The following is a 27,570-nucleotide window of genomic DNA, read 5'->3' on the forward strand; positions in this document are numbered from 1 at the left end:
AATGATCCAGGTGTGGTGGCATTTACCTGTAATCTTAACACTATGGAGGCTGAGACAGGGGGATTTCAACCAAATCAAAACCCAAACAAGAAGCCTAAATGAGGCTGTTATTCTTATTCATCCTTATGGATTTGGTACATTTGATAATGTGTTGTCAAGGGAAGAAAGGGAGACAGGGAAAGAGGGAGGGAGTGTGGGCTTGAACATATGACTTGATCATACTTTCCCATAACATCTTCCTATCTATCAGCTGTATTGGAACAGGATCTGTTGCTGAGGTAACAACTCAGAATGTCACTGGCTTCGTGAAATAGTGAGCATGGAGTTGGGAATTAAAGGTAGGGCCTGTTGAGAAGGTACAAAGACGACAAGACACTCAGACTTAAGGATGCTGCAGACCTCATCATGTTCTAGTTCCCATTTTATAAAGCAGGTGGGTGATAGCTTCAGGCCATTTTACTCCCTGGTACAGAATTCTTTAGTGACCAGGCAAGATTATATCCCATGTCCTAGAACTCTTACTCTCGTGCAATGTCTACTGAAAAGAAGCTAATTACATTTTAAAATATCAAACTTAATAAGAGAATGTGTGTGGTTTCTGTTTGAAGATTTTAACATTTCTCATTTGGTGGATCCCAGCTTTACCATATGTGAATGTGAATAACACTTTGGAACTAGTTTTTTCTCTAATTTCATCTTAGAAATTAAAAGCTTTCATGACAAGAAAGTATATTGCCACAGTTTTATACGGACTAAAAATCTGACAAAAAAGAACTAAAAATCTGGATATTGACATTTCCCACAAAAATCAATGTTGGCACTAACGATAAAGATGCACAGTACTGTGTGGGATCCCTTCCGTTCCGAACCCATCCCACCCGCTGGCTATCTCATCTGAACTAAAAAGAAGCCTGCTGGGTCAGGGGCCATCCTTCAACTCTGCAGATCATACTGTCCCACTCCCTGTCTCATGCTAGGTAGGTTTTTAAAGTGGTAACTGATTCCTACAGCTCTGTCTCTTAGCACCCTAATCTAGGCACATAGGGTGGCTCATACTCATCCTCTCAGGGTATGTTTCTGACTTCAAGGGCAGAGGAGAAAAAAATAAAAACTATGTCCTTCATTTGGATGTGATGGCGCCCACCTGTAATCCCAGCACTTCCATGGCTGAGGCAGGAGGGCTGCTGAGAGCTGGAAGCCAGCTCAGGCTGCACAATGAGACTCAGCCTCAAAACAGACAAACAAACAAACAAACAAAATCAGAAACATTACCACCACCAACCCCCCCAAAACTATGCTCTTTCTAGCCTTTGAGTTAAAAATGCCCAGAGACCAGAGAAATAGAGGAGCAAGGCCTTCAAGGAGCCCAGCTTCTCCTCCTTGGGTTTGAAACTCAGATTCTGCTTGGCGTGTGGAATAGGGTGGTGATATACCTAAAACAATTTTAAAAATATATGACTTACAGACAAGTTGTAAATGTATATTGATTCCACTTATCTATCTGTAGACTGAGATTTACACCAACCATAGGTACAGATAGGCACCACTCTCCTGAGAACCACTGTGGGGCATGAAGGAGACTCTCAGATATCATTACTGATTTTGGAAATATCAACCTGTGGTAGTATTGTGTTCCCCAAAATATTGTGTACCCTAATAAATTTATCTGGGGGTCAGAGAACAGACAGCCATTAGATACAGAGGCTAGAAAATGGTGGCACTCACGCCTTTAATCCTAGCATTCCAGAGATAGAAATCCCTCTGGATCTCTGTGAGTTCAAGGCCACATTGGAAACAGCCAAGCATGGTGACCCACGCCTTTAATCCCAGGGAGTGATGGTAGAAAGCAGAAAGGTATATAAGGCGTGAGGACCAGAAACTAGAAGCATTTGGCTGGTTAAGCATTTGGCTGGTTAAGCTTTCAGGCTTCTAGCAGCACAGTTCAGCTGAGAGCCATTCGGATATGAGGACACAGAAGCTTCCAGTCTGAGGAAACAAGACCAGCTGAGAAGTTGGCCAGGTGAGGTTAGCTGTGGCTTGTTCTGTCTCTTAGATCTTCCAGTGTTCAACCCAATACCTGGCTCAGGTTTGATTTTATTAATAAGAACTTTTAAGATTCCTGCTACATCAACCCATGAGCCAGAATTAGAAAGGTTGTAGTTCTAATATTTCTTGGTTTAATACAAGTCAGTCTGCAGAGAAGAGGAAGAGAAAACTGGTGGGAGTCTTCCTAGTCCTCGATCCTCCGGGTTAAGTGCTCCGTCACCCTGAGGGCCAGCTTCTGGGTGTTTCCACTCATCCCACTGGACCACTAAGACTTCTGTGGGTGCCCTAATACCACATGCCTTGATCAAAGTCATAGTGAGTGACACAGACTGGGAGGGTATGGGGACCTGCTCGTAGCCTTTCTTGTCTGTCTTGTTGGCTTTGGGACATGCAGTCTTAGAAGATGAGAGAAAGATGGCAAAAAGAACCCCATTATGCCTGTGTGTTTATAAATGACACAATTTACAGCCCGCAATCTAAAACAGGTTTCCAAATACAAAATAAAAATTGGGAACAGGAAAGGTGGGAAGAGAAAACATCTGTGTTTGCATCTTTTGTTTGAGACTTTATCATCTCTATACCCTTTGTCATATTGCTTAGGAGTGCTAGTTTATTGGTCAAATGTAAGTCATGTACATTCATTCAGCACAAAGGCACTCAATGTAGACAGCAGTAGGTGACCAGTAACTGACATTTATTACAAAGCCCTTCTTTCTTATCATTGCAGAAATCCTGGAAGTCCAGAGAGGGACTCTTGCCTCAGGAATATGAAATCATGGAAAATTTGGGGTGAGAGCTTCATTCTCACCCATATGTTCTTCTAAGTCTTCAGGCTACGCTGGGTCTCCAACCTACTGAGACTGACTGTAACATGAAATGGACGGCGGTATGAATCGACCTTTGCAGGATAGTCAGGTAGGGAAGTATTTTCTGAACACAAGCCCTGCAAAGCAGACTCAAATTTTGTCTACAGTGTATTTCCCAGAGACAGAAGTTGAGTTAAAATTTTGTCAATGATTGTGTATCCACTTGGTGTGAGAAGAGACCCTCAAATGCTATTAAACTGCTTATTGATGTGAACCAGATGGAAAATAAGACAAAAGAATTCACAACTCATGTTAGACAGAATTGAATGTCTTTAATTTCACACAATGAATAACATATGAATAGGACCAACTTTTTTTTTTTAATAGTTAAGTGCTCTGTACTGTGCTAACCTGATCTGGTAGCGAAGACACCGAGCGAGCTTTCTTTTAGAAAAAAAATGTTTAAAACCCAACATCTAAGACCATGTGAGAGCATGCCAGTAAAGCATGCCAGATGTCGCTACGCCTCAAATGACAGCAAGTCCATGTTCATTGAAATGTACAAAAATGCTTTATGAATAAAAACTGTTACAAAAAGAACATTTCAAACAATGTACAATTTTTCTTGCCTCTATATTCAATAAAATACAAATACATTTTTTTTGTTCTAAAATATGTTTACATACAATCAAAGTAGGACATGCAAATTACACTTTAAAAAAGGCTTTTAAAAACCACTTATGAATACAAACTAAAAATTAGCCAGAAGGACTTGTAAGACAATCTTGTGCCCATTTTTTTGAAATATATATGTACATATTTAACACATCATGTGCATTTATTATTATTTAAGAAATAGATTTTTTTTTTAAAAAAAAAAAAGGAAGAAAAAGAAAGATACCAATCCAGGGCAGAACTACCCTTCCAAGTTGACCAGTTGGCAGCTCTCCAATTTCTCCCTCTTTAGTGTTTATTCTACCTGGGCAAGTGGGAGACAGATATCCAGGAAGTCTCTTCCTTGGTTGATATGTGCTTCTGTGACTGTTCCCCAAGTGACTGAGTCCAACAGGGAAGACAGGCTCCTTAGTGGGGTGAACTCTCTTAGAAACACGAGGCAGAGGGAGCCTTGCTGTGTGGAAAGAAACGTGAAGAAACACCAAGAAGATGCTACGGTATGTTACAGTTTGAGTTTCTAGGCACTGTGATGACATTATCTGTAAGCGCTGGCATTTGGACCATTGTGATATGATAGGGTAGCGTTGAGAAAAATATCTATATTTATGTACTTTTACATAATGAGTAGGACTGAAAATCCTGCGACATAACACTTAAATGGCTTTTGAGGCATTTTGGCTCCTGCCACTCCCTCACTATGCTACAGTTGGCATTTAAAGGCTTTGGAAATATCCGTGTAGACTTTAGACAGTTCCCAGGTCAACCTTCCTAGTGATAGGGAAAAATACACTCCACAAGCTCATTATCTGATTATTGTTGAGTAACAAGCCAGGAGTAAGATTTTCTACTTAAGTCCTAATACCAAATCCTTTATGATCTGCTTATAATATATCACCTTATACTATAATTCTGTCACCACTTGCTTATCATATTTATAGATACAGCAATGTGCAGAACACAAATTCTGACTGCCATTGAACATGGCCTCCCACTGCAGACAGCAGTCAAGTTAAAACACTAATCTACTGTCAGCCCTTAGTCACCTTCACTAGGCTGCCAGTGACTGCTGAGTCCTGGTCCTGCCGAGCCACAGAGCAACCCTCCATGCTTTCCCTTTTCTGACCTTTCTTCCTTGGCTGGTAGCCACAGCTGGGCTATTGGAGAGAGTTAAGCTTCTGTTCCTCTCATTTGAGACGAGGGGTCGAAAAGCAAATGGCTTTCTAGTCCCTTGGAAAGGTGGATTAAAGACCGATCAGCTCCCCCAAGGAGCTTATGCATCTAGGTTTCACCTTCTCATTTCTAATTGGTCTCCTTAGAGTGTAAGTGGTTTCCTACCTACTTGCTGAAGGAATATTCTAAAAAGAAAAGAAGAAAAAGAGAAATTAAAAGCAAGGGATCATTACAAGATATTTTATGGATCTGTAAATGGAGTCTTGAGGATCCCAAATGACACCTCTCAAGGTAGAAATGCATCCCCAGAAGGCAGTGCTGTGTGGTTAAGAACCTCCATACTTTAAATCAAGAGCTGGGTTCTCTTCTTGGCTCTAAAACCAACTAGATATGGAAATTCAATTGGCTTCATGGAGGGGCCTGGGCAGCAAAGGAGAGGGTAAGGGGGGAGTTAGGGAATACACAAATAGTCGTAGCAATGAGATGAGTTAGGTTCATGAAAGACGAGAGAAAAAAGTATGTGACAATGAGGGAGACACCGGGTATGGGGAGCCACTGTGTAGATGAATGGGCTCACTGCCACCCTCCACCTGCTGTTTACCATGGCTCTCTTTGGTCCTCTAGTTTTCCAAACAGTTTTTAGAGTGTGCAAGCAGGGATTTACATTTCACTCACATTTAACTCCAGGATCAATTCATGTGTTAAGTTGCAGGTCCACTGAATATCTCCTGGAATCTTTTTATTGGTTTGGAATTTCTAACCCAAACTTCTTTTGCACTAAATCACCAATGGCAGGTTAATGCCAATTAAATACTGGGTGTTCTCTGGGCTCTCTCTCCTCTGTAAGAAGGTTTAGATTGCCCAGAGACTTGTTTGGGGGACAACATCACAGCAAGAATGAATGAAGGAAGAAAGAAAAAAATGGTTTTCGAAGTCCAACAGGAAGAGAACCTTCTTTATGGCTTAATTGGAATGGGAATGGCTGGTCTTTCAGAGGAATGGTTGGGGGAAAGAGACTGATCTATGCCTTCCCCCGTGACTTTGGAGCTGCTCAGACATGGCTCGGGAGTGACAGGTTGAAAATGACTGTTCAGATTCTGCTGTTCAGATTCTGATGTGAAATGCCGTAGGTCCACCCAGGTCACAAACTGAGTATTTAGGATAAAAGCTGGAAATAAGCGGAGTCCTTTAAACTTACGTATTGCTAGGATTAAATGAGACTGACTGAGCAGGCTGCAGATGACATGAAGTCCATTTCGACAGTACAGAATAGGATGGCTCTGTAATTCCAAGCAATGGTTGGTGTCATGACACAGTAGTGATATTTACAAGCATATTAACTTGGGATTTTCAAATTTCCTTCAGTATTATCCACTTGTTCACTTATGCCCCTCCCCTCCATAAAAATCCATCTCTCTGAGGAGGAGAAACTGTGTTCTGAAGTGCTAATGTAGTTTCTTAGCTGGTCCCAACTTACTGTAAAGAAACTTAATTTGAAGGCAAACTGGATATCCTAATTCTCCTTAGAGAACGAAATTCTCTGTGTTTCTTTTTGTACAAGCTATGATGCCAGGTATTTGCTGTCTTGAAGAAGCTAGGGTGAGGAGTAAAGGAGGAAATTGAAAAGTACTTATTTGAAATTTCCACATTTGACTTTTAAAAACTTCTAGGGCAGTGGGATAAGATGGCATCCATTCTGAGTCCTCACGTGTTTTACTCAGGCGTTGGAAATGGATGATAGACGGAATATCTGTCCACACTAAACCAGTGACTAGAGCACAACTTGGATGAGAAATGTACAATTGAAATTGACCATTTAAAAGACGATTTGTCACACACAGTTTGCATCCATGCAGACTGATCGATTTATAATTACATTATGTACAGCAATGTTTTAGTGTATTAAGGCAACCACAATTTGGATACTTTGTCCAAGGTGGCTTGATACAATTGAAGTGGTGACACCCTTTCAATACATTAATTTTTATTTTTCTTAGATAAGAACACTTACTCCCCTTCACTTTTAAGAAATAATTATTAAGAGATAATGGACGTCTTTCTTTCTTTCTTTCTTTCTTTCTTTCTTTCTTTCTTTCTTTCTTTCTTTCTTTCCTTTCTTGCTTTCCTTCTTTCTTTCTTTTTCAACAACCTATGACATCTCTTTGCATGAAAATAATCAGGTACCAAGGCATTGCTAGACGGTTTTCTTTCTGGTGGACATGGGATTTTGATATTTGGTGACATATCAGTTATTCCACTTGCTGTGGGGTATTAAAACCATTTTATCCTGCCTATTCTCCACTGATATGTTTTAAGTATAAAAATAACCTGGCTGACACTTGGGTCAACATCTCCCTTGGCTGCTCCGAGTCACTTATTAAAAAAACTTGTATCAATATTGAGTGTGTTTCACAATGATTGGGATTCAAAGTTGGTTCCTTGAGGCAGGGTGCCAGGAGTGCACTTTACAACACGGGTAAAGTTCACATTGTTTAGATGTGTACCACGAAATAGAAGGCAGCTAGTTAACGGGAGTACATGAAAACACATCGCAAAGGAAAAGCAGGAACAGACAATACAAAATCAGTGTACAAGACAGGAACACGCGCAGATCTAAGGTCGTCTATCAGTCCAATTCCACCTTCTGATCACAAGATTCCATCTGAGCAACTGTGTTGTTAACGGAAAGATTCATCTCTCGGGTCACTGGAAGAAGATGTTGGTGCCCCAAAGCCTAGCTGAGTTTGCGAACCAAAAGAAATAAAAATCAATTACGTGGGAGTGGCTTACAAGCCAGCTGGTAAATTTGCAGCTTTGCTCCCCCTTGGAATGTTTGCTAATGGAGGGTGTTTCCCACTTGATTTTTCTGACCAGCGAATGAAATCGGAACCAAGGGCGCACCTGGGATGAGGTGGGGGCCGGGGGTCAGGTGGCCATCGGAGAGCACCAGCTTTGCGCTCCTCCTCCCTTTTCTGCAGCCTGTGAGGATCCGGCCACGCGGAGTGGCTCTGGGGTGGGAAATGTTGTGCAGCACAGACAGCTGCTTTTTTTTGGGGGGGGGGGAGGTGTCCCCTCTCTCTGCTACCCCAAGAGCTCTCATGGCTCCACCCCGCCCTCTGCCCATTCTGCCTGCCCACTGAAGAGAGGGGCGGGGTGTCCCTGTGGTGGGGCATCGGCCCCACCCTGGCTGCTGAGCTCCCCTGCATCAGTCCCTGCCAGGATCCCGCAGCAGCCCAGGCCAGCCCTAGGGAAGGACATCGCTCTCGCTGGCTCGCGACTTCCTTGGCCTCTTGGCCTTTACCTCCTCTTCCTGGGGAAGGGGCTGTGGCGGGGGCTGCGCGGGCTGCGCTGGGGGCGGCGGTCTGTGTTTCCTCTTCCCGCCCCGCGCCGTCTTGGGCAGCGGTGGGGGTGGTGGGGGTGGAGGTGGGGGCGGCGGCAGAGGTGGGGGCGGCGGCGGGGGCAGCGGCGGGGCCTCCCTCGCCATGTGGATAACAGCCTCGATGGTGGCCATCACCGCGTCCTGGCCGGCGGCGGCCGGCTCCAGGGCAAGCGGGCTCAGGCTAGGCTTCTGGCCTCTCTTGCTGGGTAGGTCGATGCACTTTTCCAGCACCGGCATTTGGTCTCTGGAGTCCTCATCGAACTGGGTGGGCTGCTTCCGAGGCCGGCCTCGTCTCTTCTTGACAAAGTTGTTGCCAGTCTTTGATTGTCTCTGCAGCCGCTTGGCCTTCAGGATCTTGTTCACGTGGTCCAGATTCTTCTTGGTGGACAGAAGCTTGGTGTAGTGGCACATCTTCCGCACCTCGCACTGGATGGCTTCGATCTCCCGCCTTTTGAATCGCTTCTTCAGGGAGGAACTGGCTGCAGGGGACAAGAAGGGAGAGGTTAAGCTCAGGATGCAATGCCCCCCATGTATTGTTTCACTATTTAAACAGAAAATAATAAAAAAGCATTGGCTGAATATGTCACGTGTATGAAGCATTATTGACATTGTTACTATTATTTCAGTCCTCACAGTTACATAAAATACTGTGGTTGGTATTTTATTTCACTTTGTGTTTTTTGAGACAGGGTCTCCTTATGTAGGGCAGGCTGTTCTTGAACTTCGGATCCTTTCGCCTCAGCCATGCTGAGTGCTGGGAAATGAGACTTTCATTGCAACACTTGACTCCCCCATCCCTCCTCTGTTTTAAAGAGAGAGAAACTGAGGCTCCTATCTCCGTGGGTTCTTAGAAAGCACAATGTAAGCTTTATATTATATTTCTGTTTTTTCTTTTTTAATTTAGCCCTTTGACATCAGACCCAATTCAATCAAGCATTAATTGATACTTTACCTTTGTCTGACCTTGAACGATTACACACAGCCCACCCACATCATTCAATTGGATCATATAAAGGCACCTGCGGTCTCATGAGTGGCCTTGACAGGATCTAGAAGGTATAGGTGAAGGATTTTGTCCTAACTTCTTCCTGGTGAGGAGGTTGTGCCTGAACACTACAGTTGGGATGGTGTGGTCTCTTAATACTTTCCTGCCAGTATTCTCGAGCTGTCAAGTTGCCTGATGATGCCCAATTAAGCAAGCTCTTCCTAGCCTTCGCCCTCTGGGGACCTCAAGGGCAATATCCGCCAGGTGTTTCTCAATGGTTTACACTCCTCGGCTGAATAGTTGTTTGCAAAGGGCCCTTTTCATGTGCTGCTGGCCAGATGCGCCTCTATTTTATGAGCCTAACTTCTCAGGAAGTCCTGTACTGTGGCACTAAATGGCCTTCAGAACTGCTTCGTTTTGAAGTTCAGACACCATAAAGTGTGGATGGTTTCAAAACATGGGCAGCCTTTCAGCCTTGGATCACTCTCCCGTTATTGTCTGTGAACAGGCACATTTGTGTGGAATACCTGTGTACTGGCAAACAGGCATCTGTACGGATGGATGTGTGCTTGTATACAAACGCAGCCACACTGCTCGTCCTCCGTGTGGGCCACTAGTCAGCTGCAGACTTAAGTCTCTCCTCACTGAATTCTTCGCTGCTGTGATTTGCCCTAAATGCCCAGTCCCAAAGACACTCACTTAAAAGACTACACTCTAAAGGGGACGTATTTCATATTACTACGTTGTTTTCTTGTATGCTCCCATTACTATTTTTTTTCAACGATTGGTTGAGAGAATAAATATCTCAAGGGAGAGAGGAAAAAAATATGCTTCACACTTGGCCACCACTCTCGCCATTCTTGGGCACTCCCACTTCATTCTTTCCATGTCGCCCCACTTCTCCCTCATGCTGTGGCCCATCACAGACTTCCAGGAGGGTTTTATTTGAAGTTATTTATGCGACTAGCTTCATGGAGTGGGAAGCGCTGAGTTCCATAGGCCAGGTCAAACTGCCACTGCTTTTGGCCAAAGGTCAGCCAGACTGACTGAGCAATGAATAACTACTGAGCGATCTTTAAAATAAGTTATAAAGATCAAAATAGAACAAAGCCAGAGTGAGCTTCTGACTAGAAAAATAAAACTTTTGTAGTTAGTCTTGTAAAAAGAAAAGGTGGCTCAATTATCAGTTCTCGTGTGGCTTTATGTCGCTCACGGGACCTCGCATGGTGCCTCCTGAATGGACAGGATTGAAAGTTGCTTCCTCGATGGCTTCTTGCTGCCTTCTAGTTACATCCTTTGAAGGTGTTACAGTTTGGATTTTGAAGGCAACAGTTGCAAAGACAGCAACATTAGGAGTTTGTAATCAGGTCTTGTTAGAGACAAGCAATGGGCTTTGTTCATAGGGATTCCTAGTAAACCAGAATAGTTAGAAAAATGCCACAAAACTCTGGGCAACATTTAACATAGAATCCACGTGCGGCTTGCTCTCTCCTTAGTTTATTCCATTTATTGAGGGACTTCCTAATCTATAATCCACAATAGAAAGGTACTAGTTTTGTAGACCTATAATACAGCAAGGTATAAATAAGTATAAAGTAAATTTATTAGTTGTACTATCTGAGTAAAACTTGACAGAAATGCTTTCATGAGCTATAGATTCACATGGAGGCAAATATAATCATAAGATGGTACTTCTTACCTTTCACAGTGAAATGCCAAAAAACAAATAGATAAATAAACAAATCCCCAAACTAAACTCAAATCAATCCAAACCCAATGATCTTACACATTGTTTTACATAATTTTTAATCCAACCCTTGTGGTGATATTGTGTCCCCAATATATTGTGCACCCTAATAAACTTATCTGGGGGTCAGAGAACAGAACAGCCACAACATTAAACATAGAGGTTAGGCAATGGTAGCACATGCCTTTAATCCTAGCATTCCAGAGGTAGAGATCCATCTTGATCTCTGTGATTTCAAAGCCGCACTGGAAACAGCCAAGCATGGTGACTCACGCCTTTAATCCCAGCAAGTGATGGCAGGAAGCAGAAAGGTATATAAGCCGTGAGGACCAGGAACTAGAGCCTGTTAAGCTTTTAGGCTTTTAGCAGCAATTCAGCTGAGATCCATTCGGATGAGGACACAGAGGATTTGAGTCTGAGGAAACGAGATCAGCTGAGGAATTGGTGAGGCGAGGTTAGCTGTGGCTGGTTCTGTCTCTCTGATCTTTCAGAGTTCAACCCAATACCTGACTCTGGGTTTATTTTTATTAATAAGACCTTCTAACAATTCGTGTTACAAATCCTTGTATTGAAAATGGTTAGGGAATAATTATGAAAGTGTAAATCCACCAAATGGTAAGAGTAAAAACAGCATAAGCAACTTTTGTACCCACCATTTGCATTTAATTAATGTTCACAGATTATCTTATTTGCTTTAATTAATTAGTACTTTTTGAGGTCAGATCTTGCTATGTCTATCAGACTGGCTTTCAACTCATAATCCTCCTGCCTCTTCCGGTGTGCTGGGACTATAGTTATGTGCGCCTTGCCTGGTACTTTGTTTTTAAAGAAAGGACACATGGATCCAGTGGTCTTTGCTCCATTCTCCATTCCATTACCTTCCCTTTACATGCTAGTACGGTATTTTTATTGCATGAATGAGGATAGACAGCCAGTAAGAATTAAGTTTGAAACCATACCTAGTGTTGGTAATGATATGAGGAACCTGGAACATTTGCAGATTGCTAGCAGGGGGATACGTTGGCCCACCATTTTGCACAGTGCAGTAGCTGCTAGAGTTGAAAGCACCCAGGCTCAGTGCCCTAGTGACTGCCTGTCAGGATTGCCTCCTTCATTTACTTGTAATAAGAGGCAAAAAGTCTTAGAAGAGGCTCCCTCAAAGCTCAGTGGATGCTATGGGGGAATAAAGACAACAGAAACACTAAGTGAAAGCTAATGAATCAATGAGGACACATTAAAGTAGAGTCATAGACATGTATATATGAACATGATGCATGTAAGTTAAGCAGTATGACTAAATTTAAAAAGTTGAATGAAAAATCAAGTTGAAAAGATTTTTAAGTAAAGAAACCATTTCTATAAAAGTAAAGATACATATCTTTGAATTTTTATCGTATCTTCAGGATCCAATAAGAAGCTGCCAGTGGCTACTGTGAGGAAGGCCAACTCTGAATGGAAGACTTGGTGAAGGAAGAGATTTCAGTATTTATTTTCCCCCAGAGTTACTTCATAAAAGGTTACAAAGCTTCCAGGGTGGGGCTGCCCAGCAGAAGGTGTTGAGTATTAAAAATGTCCTTTATCTGGACCTGGTGTGCTGGTGCACACCTGTCAGCCCAGCACTTGTGGGGGTGGGATGGATGATCAGGAAGTCAAGGGCATCCTTGGCTACAGACTGCGTTCCACACTAGCTGGAATATGTATATCCTGTCTCGAAAAACAGGGAACAAGGGAGGTGGAGGAGGATGGAGAGAAGGAGGCAGAGGAGAACAACAAAAAAGGAAAATAGCTTACCGTCCCCCACACTAGCTCCTAGTGATATATGGCAACTAGCATTCAAAGATAGCAACTATGAGGGAGAAATTAAATATTCAGTCCAATATTAATAGTTAGTATGTGGCCAGTGGTTATGTCTTGGGCAACATGGCTGCCAACTGAACAGCACTGAAATACCCAAGACAAAAGGGATTTGGGGATTCAGTCAATCACATAAAGACGGTTGTGAATTCAAGTTAAATAACTTGGTGTCTCCAAAAAAATTCATTTAGATGAGTGGAAAACTAACTACAAAGACATGGGAGAGATAAAACGATCTTATTTGACTATCAATTTAATGAAACTGCTAAAAGAGACCCTGAAATAAATTTCCAATTAAACCCTAACTGGGCATTTCTTTGTATAATTGTGGTTAGTTAGGTGTAATCATTGTGTTATGATCATTTTTTTTTTTAGTTTTCAGTGCCTTGTCTTTCAGAAATGAATTAAAATATTTGTGAGTGAAGAAATATGAAACTGTCACAAACTGTCTTCCAAATAGGAAGAGGGAAGTAGTGAGAAGTACTGCTGAAACATGGTTGATCAAGCGCTAATACTGAGGGAGCTGAGTAATGAATGGTACACAAGGTTTAATAATTTGGTATATGCTTGATGTTTTTTCAAAACACAGGCTTAAAACTATGAATGGTAAGTGGCAAAAGTGTATCTCTTGGCATCTTAGGACAGGGAAGAGCTGTAGTTTTCACCCCCCTACGGGTTCTATTCACATAGTTTTGGAAGAGAGATCCCCCATTTCTCTGACAAGTCACACTGACCCCTGGCTTAAGGGCATGGAACAATGAGTTCTCAGGTTTATGCTGTGACAATCGTATAACCATGTCACGAGTCGACCTCTATTTGATGTTGGGTATTATAACAATATCCCTTTCTTCTGTACACATAATATGTGGGGTTCCTACATGCGCAGAGGACCTGAATCTTATTTTGTGCTTGTGTTTATTATCCAGACTTCAGTTAAGAGTCAGTGTTCCTGCACATGAAGAACGGAATGAAGCTGAGCTGATGTGACGTTGCTCAGGGGTGCTAGAAATGAAGGTGAACTACTCACGACGAGGCTTTCATTGTTTCTGGGTCTCTTCAGATGTTACCCTGGGCCTAGGAACTAAATGGTCTTGAAGTATTTTTCTGGATTTAAAGACTGCCATAATTCTTTCCTACATTTATTATCAATTGCCTTCCCAAAATGGAGGACGGCTTTCTAAATTCTATTTCTCTTCTAATAAATTTGAAATCTCAGATTGGGAGAAGAATACTTGGGACTTGGCAAGGTTTGGTATTCACAAATCTTTCTCCTTATTGCTTATGATTCCACTGTCTCTCTAAATGTTTACAGATTTTCCTCTCTTCAAATTGTTTCATTATTGAACAGTAATTTCTGGGATCTTGCTGCAAAGATTGATTCCATATTTGCCCTCTTTCCTGTCCTTGTTCTGTAGCTTGCCTGCTATTTGTGAGGCTTAAAGAATAATTATGACTGTCCCAGGCAAAATACAAATGTACTTCTTTATAACTCCCCAAGAGTTATAAAGTTAGAAAATCACTTTCTAGGTCCCCAGAATTGCCATGCAAATGGTAAGCTGGTGTTGGCCCAGACTTAGAATACCTCTTCATTACCTCCCATTTTTGGAGGAGCAGATTATCAGCATTTGTTGATCTTCTCACATCTTTTATGATGCGGAAGAATGGGCTCAGCAGTCATTCTTGACCCCAGACTTACTGATGTACTGTCAGTACCATGAGCTGCATCAGGTGCTCGTGACCAGGCTTAGTTATATATAAGACTCTTAAGAAATGGATTCTGGCCGGGCGGTGGTGGCGCACGCCTTTAATCCCAGCACTCGGGAGGCAGAGCCAGGCGGATCTCTGTGAGTTCGAGGCCAGCCTGGGCTACCAAGTGAGTTCCAGGAAAGGCGCAAAGCTACACAGAGAAACCCTGTCTCGAAAAACCAAAAAAAAAAAAAAGAAATGGATTCTGATGTTGGTAGACTATATTTTGTCCATATGTATGACATAGTCTTGTTATATAAGATAGATTTGGGTGGGTTGATTGGAAGGCAGATTTATTTCTGGACTTCTTAACAGATTTTTTTTTGATAACTGATCTGCTCTAAAGGGAAGTGGGTTAATTGGAGGGAAGACTTTCAGGATAGAGATGGTTGGAACACTACCCGCCTTAACTGGCAAATAGAGTTTTCGTGTGAATTGATTTCTAGGTTGATTTATGTTAGAAGGTTCTTTGCAAAAACCACATCTTTCCTTTCTGAGGTTCCAACATGGGCATATTCATGAAATAGTAGATGATCTGGTAGCTGCTGTGTGGCCAGCACACAGACAAATCAGTTGCCCAATGTTATACAATGTAAATTGTGCATTTTGTGCTTTGTACTTGAAATTGAATCAATAATAATATTTTATTTGTCTTAATGAAGTTTTGTATTATTTAATGGGAAGTATGTGACAGCCTGCCTTGGCATGTACAATTTCTTCTTCTATCTGTGAATTTAAATAAACCCTCTATAGTCCTGGCCTTAAAGGCTCCTTTGAAAAGGACAACATGTTATTCTTCTGGTTGAGCTCCTACAGGGCAAGGAACAAATGGACAGCTGCTGGATACCAAAAGTGCTAGAGAACACTGCTCTTTGAATTTGGAACAGTGATTTTGAATTAAGAGTTATGGCTGTTATGGAGGTGACCACAGCTCTCGGATTGGACTTAGGGCCTACTCCACAGGTGGGAACTCATGTTTGGTACTTACTGTAAACTCAGAAAAACAAAACAACAACAACAACAACAAAAACCATGGTTAGGGGCTAGAGAGGTCACAAGTCCTAGGAGAAGAATTTCCTAGCGTTGTTTAGTTAAGTTAAAGTGGTTAAGTTAAATCATCTTTTAAATATGGGTATTTATACCTATAGACAAATGCTACCCTCAGCTTTAATCAGGGAAGGTTCTTTTTGCAGTGAACAGCAGGAAATACAAATTCTTGGCTGCTCAAGGTGTTCAGAATAAGGTATGGTTGAGTTCTCAGCCCTAAACAGACATTTTCACCACTAAAGGCTCAAGGAAGAGAGAGCAGAGAAATTGGAAAATCGGGAGAAACACTGCAAAGGTGCAGTTTTCTGGGTGTGACACACCTTTACCATCATGTTCTCACAGCTGCAAAGATTCTCTCTTCACTGGGCCTGCGCAGGACTGCACCTGCCAACTACCAGGGATGGTCGAGGAAGACGCTGATGGAGAGCTACCCCTCCTTGTTGAGCTCTTAGTTACTGATAGATTCTGGGAAAGGAGGATCGTTGTCTACAGCTGTGTACCCGCTGGTGAGCCCTCCAAGCCCTAAAGGTTGGTTCCAAATCTATGCTCCTGCAGAGGGCCTTGGTGAAACTCAGTGGATCACTAAAAAAACAAATTTAAAACCAAATATACATGATTGTGGGAAAGGGATTTGTAGTGGGGAGGAGGTGTTGACAGGGGTTAGAGCAAGCCAAAAGATGGTGGGCGTGAGAGTAATTAGAATGAGTTATATTCGTGTATGAAACTGTCAAAGAACATATTTAATTAATTTTTAAAAATCAGAGATAGGGAGGTTGTCATGATGAGGCATGGTTTCCACTCTTTTTTCTTAAATTTATCTTGTACTTTGGTGTTTCTTTGAAGCCGCGGCCAGCTTGGGAGTTTACTGTCAAAGACCATCCTTTCTCAACTGCCACAGCTTAAGAGGGCTTTGCTTTGTTCTCATTTTGCACAGATAGTAGATAGTTTGCCTGACAGAGAGGTGAAGCAATGGCATGTGTGGTCATATGTTCACCTTTCTCTGAAGTAGGAGAAGACACCAAAGAGCAGGCTGCAATGCGCATCTGCCTGTGTCTTCTCTTAGGCTATTTACGGCCTTGCCGTGAGCTCTCCTGCCCTTGACATCTTGCCTATTGTCCAACTCTTGTCTCCCTCTCCAGCCTCCCAGAGGACAGCACATTTCCCTCAGAGGAAGCAAATTTATTTGGCTGCAGGAATATTGCATTAACAATTTATGTTCACACTATTGATATTTTATCCAAAAATTAAGAATGAAATGAAGCAAATGCATTATATGTGGGACCAGAATGGTGTCCTCACTTGGCCTGCATATGCATCTGCCATAATTTGATATAAGCTTTCAAGAAAAGAAAGTGAGCCCACAGGCATTCAGGGGTCAATGGAGCATCTTACCACCTCACTGTTTTCATGGGGCTGTCAATCAAGCTTGTGTTTTGCTATAACAGGTCATCCCACCAGGGTAATTTTAGTAGGAGAAGACTCTTAAACAAAACAGTTAAATCAAAGTATTTCTTAACGAGATAAAGATTACCCATGAGATATTTTATGTATCACAATAAGTTGTCTTGTTATCTCACTGCAGACTGTATAAAATGACTACCTTCTACAAAGATGACTTGGGAAACTTTCTTAATAAAATGAGAGTTTGACTCATACTCATGGTTTTGTGCATTCATGGCTTGTGACCTAAAACATAAGTAGAATACTTAATCTCCCTAGAGGATAAAGTCCCCATAGGCCCCAAAGTAATGCTGTAATAAACAAAACAAGTCACATTATGGAAAGAACATTTCCACTAATTGATTGGAAATTTATTCAATATTTAGTAATCTTGTTGCTGAAAATGATATGTTATAACCTATTAAAAACCCTTAAATCTGAAAACTTAAAGCTCTTATAAGCAGAGCTGATGAATGAGGATGTTGAGAGATTTGAACTCATTATAAAGTGCAATGCTTTCTGGTCTACAAGATGACCTAACCTTTAATAAGGAAGATGGCTATCCATGTTCTTAAGCAAACCTTGGTTAATGGATGTTGAGATTGAAGAAATGTTATGATTTAAGTACAGTCAGGGATACTTTTCTTCTTTGGGCTTATATCTATCCTTATAACATACATCTACCAATAAGAAACACTGAAAAACAAACAATTCTGATCTTCAAATTTTATCCTAAGTGTGAAAACAAGGAAATTTTTAAAAATCCATGCAAACTCAGTCAGTCTGTGTTCCTTAAACCATTGTAAAAATTGTAAAGTTGGTAGAAAAATTTAATAGCAATAGAATATTTTTGTTTCATTGATATAATACATTAAGTGAAATTTGGAATAATTTTGAGAAAATCATTTATATACAAATTATCTCATTCTCTTAAAGTTTATGTTTTGAAAAGTAAATATGTTCTAAATATGCATTTAATGAAATGACTATTCACAATGATGTCACTGATATCTCTACAGGATCAAAAATAATTAGAGTTTACTACTCTAAATATTTTTTTAATGCTTAAAAAAATCAACAGAATGTGTTCACTCACTTAGCACTTAACCCCAGATCTTATCTTTCTCTGAGCTCATGTCTAGGAAAACTTGTTCAGGATGAATAGAAATGAGTGGTCCTCATAACTAAGAGGAGAGTTCCAGCTTCATGGTTGATGCTGGTTAATGTTTCCTGACACATATACATTCCTAGAGGTCAAGGCTGGACAACAGTTATCTATACATTCTCTAGTTTATCACTAATTGAACTGCAGGAAATTTCATAGCCATCAGGGGAGTTCTGTAGACACAGAGCTCCTAGAATGAGATTTGAATATGACATCCTTCATTTGCTCTAGGTTTTCAGAATCCTTGACTTCATTAACCATGGTGATACAGTGACAATCACCTATGAGTTCACAGGTTGGAAAAATCATACATGGCTTTGAGCCAATAAAGGCAGCAGTAATGCAGCTGAGAGAAACTCTGAACCTACCAAGAACATTGATAGGGATGCTTTAAAGATGGCAGCAGGATTCTGATTGGTCTGAGAAAGTTGGATGAAGGGCAAGAGCCCAAAGATCAGAGTGAACATCAGAAGCCTACAGCTTCCATGCATGTCCACCAGAACTTCCAGATTGCCTACCAGGCATTGACAAGAGAGGTTTTCTGGGGGAAAAAATGTTTCCTGGGGTCTGGAGTTGCTGCCTAGGATTTTGTTAAATAGTAAATTGAGAAAAACAGCAGTTGTAAACTGAGGAAAATCAGAGTCACTTAACCCCATGCTATTTCACCAAATGCTGACTTGCGTTTCTTGTGGTATGGATCAAGCCTCAGAGCCCTGACTAAACCTCAGCCTCTTAAACTACTGGCTGGGACCCTAATTTGTGGGCTCATATCTGAACATGGGAGCTTTAAAGGAGAGTAGGGAATGGTATATAGGAGCTTGGAAGGAGGAAAAGGAAGAGCAAAATGTCATTATATTACAATCTCAAAAGTAAAATCTCAGCAGTAGAAAATTTTTGAACCTTCAACAACAAAAATAATTAAAAATCAAATGAGTAATGAAGCATTTCCCATACTTGGTGGTTCCTGTAGCCTTGATTCTGAACTGCCCACACGTGCACTTTGTATTGCACAGGACATCCCGTCATACAAATCAAGGAATGCCTTCTGAAACACCTGGGCTCGGAGTTGAGACTGCTATGTGTTATGTTTGCATTTGTTTATACTATACATAAAAGTTTTCTGCATTCACACATGCATCATGTTTTAGTTTTAGAAAACAAAGACTTTTGGTAGTTCCTTACCATCATTTCTGGAGAGCTTGAATCCAATTAGTGTATCTTTGTATTCATTATATTGTATGTATAAAATTGTGTTGCATTAGAAAGCTTGATTTCAAAATTTGCTTTTAAATTACTGACTTGTGTGTCAAACAACAACAAAAAACCTTCAATGAATTTTGGCTTGAGATTAGGACAGAAGTCCCAGCCATTCTAAAATACCCTAAACAGACTTCTGCCATTTCATACGAGGTATTTATGTAAATCAGTGTTTTTGGCATTGATGGTCATAAAATGAAAACACCCATCAACAGTGGGAAATGATGAAGTTGATCTGCATCTGAGAGCATCATATATTCAAATGGGAGCGAATGCTATGTAAAAACAGACAAGCATGTCTACCCTATTAGTACATGAACTTGCATTTGTCTTTAATAAATGGTAAATTATGACCTGAAAGAATTGTTTGAAAATAAATTTCTGATTTCTGATCTGCAAATATTTGATTCGCATACCTTATAAACTTAGAGTTGTGTAAAAACTTCTTAGGCACAAAAGGAGTCAAGAGTCTATAAAATTTTATGGGTAAGGTCCTACGTTCCATTCCTGAATCAAAAACAAAGACAAAGAAGCCCCGAGGAGAGAAGTGGGGAGCTGGATGGGAATGAAGTCAGTGCCACAAGGTTTGTGATACATCACTTAAATCTCACAGCTTGCCAGTTAAGCAAGGAATCGGGTTGGGCACACTCTCCCAAGAGGCTCTATTTCTTTTTTTCCCTCTTGAATCTTGCATAGTGTTATCTTTAACCATAAATACGATGTTTTATATAATGTGACATTTTACATGTATGTTCTCACCTGACTTTGAGGGTTTTTTTTTCTCTTCTGAATTTTGAAAAAAAAAAAGAAAGAAAGAAAAACACACAAGGGAGACAAAATATGCAGCACCATGACTTTAGGGATATTTTTACATCTTATATGTACCTGCTGAGGTGAAGTAAATTCTTGCTGACCGTGCTTGAAGTTCATGAATTGTAAGAAACTATAGGTCTTGCTTTATTTTCTGGTTTAAAAAAGTAACCTTATTTATTCTATATTCAAACTTCCTATTGGCTTACTTACAGTAGTTGTTGAGCTGGAAGTTAGGAGAGACTAGATTCTAGTCTTGACTTGTCACCCCACAGTTCTCTGACTACAGATAAAACTCTGACTCTCTTGGAGAAATCTTTACTTCCGAATCTGTAAAAGGGCTCAAACTACCAGATTGTCTCTGTTCTAGATGTGACATCCCTAAATCCTTCATCTGTGTTTTCTACAAGATGAATTCTAGACTACATTCTGTTTTGATGACTCGCCCCTAGAGATTTTCAGATCTACTAAAGTTTCTCTCAAGTTACTACCCAAATTAAACCAATTTTGCATATATGAAGTGTTAGTATCAAAAACTTGAGCTGATTAATTTCTATAATCAAAAAGTACAACACTTACATTATTGAAGGCCACACTTAAAAAATTGCGTATTTTCAATAGCACCCATACTATTGGCTCATAGGAAATGAAGACTCCCTTAAATGCTTTAATACACATTACCGCCAAACATGAGCAATGTTGTCGAGCATAGCTGCAAACCTTTCATTTACATTTGCAAAGTTCAATTTTATTGGTCCTGAGTTCTGTGTTTTGAACCACATTAATCTTCATTTCCACCCCCGCCAGATTTTGAGGTTTTTTTTTTTTTTTTTTTTCAAAGGGTTGAATAACGTCAGAGTTAATGACTGCCCTTTTAACTCTTGTGGGCTTGACTCAAGCAACTCAAATGCATGATGTTTTTACTAAAATATCAATTTATACACCAGGATATCTTTGCATTCTTCGTAACAACAATCAGTGATTACATCCATTGCTTTAGATTTTCCCATATTGTTGCATCTGTCTGCCTAGCAGATGATGGATGGAGCCCAGAAACAACAACTACGCATGGCCTACAGGTGTGTGTCCAATTCTATTATTTCTGTAAGTGTCAGAGAAGATATTGCCTCTGGTGATAGATAGGAAGAAAATTTTCGCACTTTTCCTTTATCCAAAGGCAACTTTCCTGCACTAGTGAGGAAAATAAAAGACACAATACCAAATAATACTCATTTTGGTTCCTGTGCTTGCAAATCTCCCCAGAATTCACTTATAATTGAATAGTAAAGCATTTTCCAACTTTTATTATTTTTAAATCAGTATCCTACATCTTAGTACATCTTGCCCAGCCTTTATGAATTCAGGCAGGAAGGCCTCTTTCTGAAAGCTGTCCCGGCCTTCCATTCAAATGTCAACTGTCCTGCTCCCTTTACGCTGCTGCTGGCTTCTCTCTAACAGCAGCACACAATCTGCCCTGCATTTGCATTGCAGAATTCAGCAATGTTTATCCTCCCTCTTACACCGGGTCTTCCTACTGAACCAAGACCATGTGTTAGCTTTTCTCCTTCATTCTCAGAACAAATATTGAAGGAGCCCCATGTTGAGCCAGGCCCTGAGCCAGGTGCTCGGTTCTGTGCCTTTCTCACAGGGACGACCAGGGAACTCAGCTAACTTCCTGAATTGAAATGAGTCCAAGCAGACTTATCCTCATCCAGAACTCACCATCTACTTTGTAGAATCTGTCCATGGGCAATCAAAGGATGTTAGGAGGGAGATGAGAACCAGCGTGTTCTAAAGGGGGCCTCACATACCTCAGTGGTTTGTCACCTGCCTCAGAGGGTCAGTAAGTTTAGAATCTCAGGCCTGGGACCACAAGTACTGTCAAATATAGACAGACATCCAGTCTACTCCATGGGAGAAATGGGTTCACATTACAAAAAAAAGTTTGGAATGCATGACAAGTCAGCAAGAAACCAGCTTGAATTTAATAAAGCTATAGAGTGATAGAAACTGAGTCTTCATATTGATTATCTAACACCAAGAAGTTACTCACATAGAGAGCACTTTCCCCAAAATACAGATCTAAAAACATATACACAGGACTGGAGAGTGACGGGGAGAGAGAGATGGGAGAAGCAAGCGAGGGAGGAAGAGAGGCAGGGGACTGGATTTTTTTAAAGACTGATTTTTAAAGAACAGTTTCAGGTTACCAGAAAAGACAAGGTTATATCAAAATTTCCCACACACCTAGCTTCCACCATGGATGGTCTTTTTATCATTGCCAAAACTTTGGGTCCAAATTATAATGTCTCATTGAGAGGAGGGGGTCATATGTTGTCCTGATGAGTTGACATACATTTACATCCTAAAAATTATAGCAGGACTCTGCTTGGGAAAGAGTTACAGACTACCCCACACCCTCTCATAAGCTCAGACAGACAGCACATCAAATACTTTTTCACTAATTTCAGATTCCTGTCTTGACAATTTGAGAGGAAAAAGCTCATTCATCTCTTCATTTAGAGACTCTACGTTATTGGCTACTAAACCATAAAGCCTGGATTCTAGGAAAAGTTAGTGTAAACAAACTCAAGTTACAATGTACAGAGTAAGAGTGAGTCATAAACAAAACACAGACATATGCTCTCGTATAAATAAATAAGGGCCTGGATCATCAGCTTCCAAAGACTGCTTCCTATTAATTACACAACAAAATGAACTTTCCATATGTAAAACCCAAATCACTTAGCTCTGGCAACTTGCATGAGAAAAATACCAGGATTGTGGAATTCTACTAACAAAAGTAGATTTCAGAGAGAGTCTTCGGTGAATGTCTTCTGGCTCGACAGAGCAGTATCTCCTGGAAGAAGGTTTTTGAGCAACGAAACTGTTGCCAAACTCCCAGCAACATCACTTGGGGTGTGGATCTGGCTCCCTTGTGGAAATGGCAGACAATAGTGACCTTTTCTTTTGTTTTGGGTTCTGTCATCTCCCTGGGGCAAATCCTGGATTCAGGCCATGTAGTGTATGCATACTTTGTTGAGACCATTACACAGTTTCATTTCCCCCATTAATAACTTTTCTATCTTTGAAACTGTCCATTACAAGCACACATTCACACACACTCATTTTTTTCTGTCTTATAAAGACCATCTGGTGTCTCTTGGTGTAGAAATATTTAAGGGAATAGAATTCTCAGGCAGGAGGATTCTTCAACAGGAAGGGTAAAAAATAAAAAAAAAAAAACAACCTCTATGAGAAGTGGAAGTAGCTAGGTTCATTCCTGGGGCCCCTTCAAAAGCAGACTTCATAAAATAGACTAACAGGATTCATTCCAAAAGTCATTAAAAGAACAGATAAAAATTAAGCATCTGGCCAGGAGAGTGAGGATGAAAAGGATGATTTCTCTTTGCTAGTGGAGATGTAGGTGGCTCTCACTGATGCTCAAGGACTGTGTCTGTCAGATGCATACTGTGTCGTAGACTACACACGGTAAGTGGGATGCACTCTCCATGCCCTGGAATGAAACAAGGCAGGAAGGGGAAGGAACTTACATTTTGGAAGAACCTAGGCGGAGGATATTTCTAACTTCTAACCTGACAGTGACCACTGGAGGATCTCAGCATCCCTTCTGCATAGAGATGGAGACTGAGAGCTCTCAGGGCCAGGCACTTTCCCAAGAAGGGCTCATGTCTATCAAGTCAGGGATTAATAACTCAAACAGCTCCCCCTTCCTTCCTGAAACTCCCTGTGTAGCGGGCTAGCCTTGAATTTACAGTGATTACCCTGCCTCTGCCTCCTGAGTGAATATTAGTGCATCTGCCACCATACCCGACTAGCACCTTTCTATTTCAAAGCCAGTTGTATAATATCATTCCTTAGGACAGAAGAGAAGACAAGGACTAAGAAAAGTCTAAATTTCCCTGTTAACTTCCATTGTTGATGGCACTGTGGCATTACTCCCAATTTACAATGTCCAAGTTGTCTGTAAACCACAAATTCCATAATTAAATAACCAAAAATATTACTGCAATTTACACATAATTTCTGTTGGATTAAGTGATCCTGCACACTGCTTTGGTTCACTTTACACACTTTCATATTTCCCTATACAGAAACAAGTCAATATATATATATATATATATATATATATATATATATATATTTGTATAGATTGAAATAAATGTTACTTAAAAAAAATTCAAAATCCAAAACACTTCTGGTTCCAAGCAAGCATTTTAGGTGATAAACTCAATATATATGTATGTATATATGCATGCCTATATGTACACATAGGTTTTACATTAATTTTTTTAAATTACATTTGTTGTTTGAAAATTTCACAAGTGTATATATGATTTTGGATCACCTTTATTACTAGCTTCTCTTAACACCTTCTAACTACTGTCAAGCTCTTGCCTCTACCTCCTGGGTGCATATCCCCACACCCAGCTAGACTGCTCTAGCTCTCCTTCTCCCTATGCTCTATCTACTTCCCTCTGTTCATGTCTTTATTGTCTCGTTTTATGATTTGAACCAGGGCCTTCTGAGTGACCATGGGTTTGTAACTTTCCAATGGAGCCTAGTGAACTTACTAGTCAGTACAGATCTGAAGATAATGACTGCCCCCCGAATCTATTAGTAGTTAATAATTCAGTTCCATGAGTCCTTCTTCCATCCATATGTGGCTATTGACAAGCTCAGCCTTGTGAAGACGCTGTGTAGATACCCCTGATGCTATGAGTCCATGACTGCCATGTCTGTGTCATATCTAGATGATAGCATTTTGAAACCCTTCTTGCTAGCCCCCAGATCCTACCTTCTTTCTCTAATTTCTCCAGTGACATTCCCTAGTCTTGGAGGGGATGGTATAAACATCCTTTTTATGACTGAGCACACAATCCTTCCCTTATTCTCTGCACCTTGACCAGCTAAGAGTCTGCACTCATTGTTCATTGTAAAGAGAAGCCTTTCTGCTTAAGGCAGAGAGTGGCATTTGTCTGTGGATATAAATACCGATGCTGAGAAGGCATTTTCCTGCCACGTCAGTTTAGCTAAAGAACAGTCATAGTCAACTGCAGAAAACAGCTAAGGATTGTAAAGGAAGGTGGTGGTTAGGAATGGAGGACATAGTCAATTCAAGAAAACAGCCTCCATCTAATGGCTCAAATGTATCATCTTCCAGCCATTTGCTGCCAGGCAAGAACTTAAGTATAAAGGTGCCAGAGAATCTGAGTTTCAAAAACCTAGCAATTCCTAATTAACTTAGAAGATTACAGGCCAGCCAACACTACAACGACTGCCCCGGCAGCCGCCCCCTTTGCTTTCGTTTCCTGCCCTTCAGAATGATCTTATTCTGTAATCTGAATTGGTCCCTACTCTGGTCCCAAATTTCTTTCATCTTCATGCACTGATGTTTCTATATAGCCAGACAGAAGCCCAAACTGACACTCAAACAGGTAAAAACTAAGCTATACCCAGATGTGTGTGGGTATACCCACAGGAGAAGCCATACATTCAAGTGTGTGTGCTCATCTCTGTAGGCACTGAGCACACTTTGTTTTTTGAGGCAGAGTATGCCACTGGCTTCACACCATCTGATTGGGTTAGATGAGCTAGCCCATGAACCCCAGGTCTCTCAGGTCTCTACCTCCCTAGCTCTGGCATTCTGGGTGAGTGCCACTCTGCCTGCCTTTTTATTTTTTTAAAACATGGGCATTGGTTATGTGACTCAGTTCTTCCCACTTATTCAGCTGGCACTCTAGTAAGAGGGCATCGCCCTCTTAGTAGATCTGTTTCTCTAGCTCTTCCTTGGCACAGAGAAGGCAGAGATTACTTTGTTTCCATTTTACTGATGAGGTAACTGAGAGACCTGAGGTGCCAGTCAGACTCACAGACATACATAAGAACCAAAAAAGACTGTGGGATTGTAATGAGGACTCCAGAGTAATCTCATCCTTGAATTTTAAATGCAGATGCTACCCCACCTCATTGTGGTGCAAGACTCCAGCTCCACAAGCAGGTAATATTTCTAACCTTTCCATATTTCATTTTTAAACTTCCATCATGAAGAGGTGGGCAAAGGTCCTGTTGTTCTATTCTGACCCAGTGTTATCTGGTCTTTCCCAGGGTAAGCACCAGGAGAAAGATGTCCTTGGGGGAGACGTGCTGGGACCACAGCAGCAGGAGAATGGGGAGTACATGAACAAGTACGCATTCACTGTCCCACAGCTCTTACTCTAGGCCTCTCTCTCTGCCTCCTTTCCCCTCTACACCCCCATCTCTCTCTGCTTTCTTCAGCTGACTACAGCTTGCCTGGATCACGCAAGATCATTCTTAATGACCATTATTACACATTTCTTCCACATTGCCTGGGGCCATCTCTGCAGCAAGGAGAAGGGAAGACTTTGCCCCTCTTTCAACAGCTGGGTGCACTCTACCAACTTCACAGGAACTGAGGTTTCTTTTTTTTTTTTTTAACTCTCCATTAATTACAGGAAACACAAAGTGCTATGCCCCTTCTCATTAACATAGTTGCTTTCAGTTGCCACTAAATTATCTCACCACCATTAAACCAACAATCTAATTAGACTTCTGGAAATAGAAAAAGCCAGTGAGCAAGGCAGACACTGCACTTTCATCTCCACACTGGTCATAAAATATTTGTGCCCTTTCCTCCTGCTCTGTAGATAATCTGCCCCTGGAAGGGTCTTCATTCCTTCTCTCCCATTTAGAAAGAAGAGCTTGAATATTTGATATGAGAATCTTAATAGAAATCACTTCACGTATGGGAGCTTTTCCTTTCCACATTCTCTGAGTGTGGAGTCCTCATTACAATAATCGCACCTGACTCCCCCTGCGTCTGATGCCTCACAGCCAAACCTCCCACTGGGCTTCAATGGAGGCGTGAATGATACTATCACTGGGAATAAGATAAAATGTATTATTATCATTACTCTATTTTTAAGAGGGTCTGACTGTGGCATGAGGTGGTTGGAGCATTATCTGCATGATGCATTCAGAGATAAATTGAGTTAAACTTCTTACAGATACAGCACTTTCAAACCTGTCATTAAACCTTCCATCTTCTTTTTTTTCAAATATCTCAGTTTTGGAGAGAAAATAATTAGCTATAGCAAGTCCCGGTACATTTATTGAGTATCTAGTATGCTCCAGCATTGCACAAAGTTCTTCATACCATACTCTACTAGTGAATTGTGCAATAGCAGTGCTCTGGGTCCTTAATTCTCTTCCTTTTATTTCCAGTATGGCAAGGGTCTGGGAGGCTGAAAGGCTGTCCAGTACACATCAAATGCAGTGAATATAAACACAGAATGGTGAGTGCCCAGGAAAACCCATATTGCTGCCACAGAGGGAAAAAAAGAACAGCACGGGACAAGGTGACTTTGAGTTGTTTACAGAGTGGCTAATAAGGAAAATTCT

General features: G+C 41.0%; 1 protein-coding gene across 2 annotated transcripts in view; it reads right to left on the reverse strand.

The window, feature by feature from the left end:
* Positions 1–3,164: 3,164 nt before the first annotated feature.
* Positions 3,165–27,570, reverse strand: part of Setbp1 (SET binding protein 1) — a 356,080-nt gene continuing 331,674 nt past the window's right edge. For both annotated transcript variants that reach the window (XM_052742636.1, XM_052742637.1), the window contains exon 6: positions 3,165–8,555. In XM_052742636.1, the coding sequence (XP_052598596.1) occupies positions 7,942–8,555 (614 nt within the window). In that variant the 3' untranslated portion in view covers positions 3,165–7,941. The remainder of the gene's footprint in view (positions 8,556–27,570) is intronic.

Source organism: Peromyscus californicus, unplaced genomic scaffold, assembly GCF_007827085.1.
Source record: "Peromyscus californicus insignis strain IS unplaced genomic scaffold, ASM782708v3 Scaffold_17__1_contigs__length_78620276, whole genome shotgun sequence".
Lineage (NCBI taxonomy): Eukaryota > Metazoa > Chordata > Mammalia > Rodentia > Cricetidae > Peromyscus > Peromyscus californicus.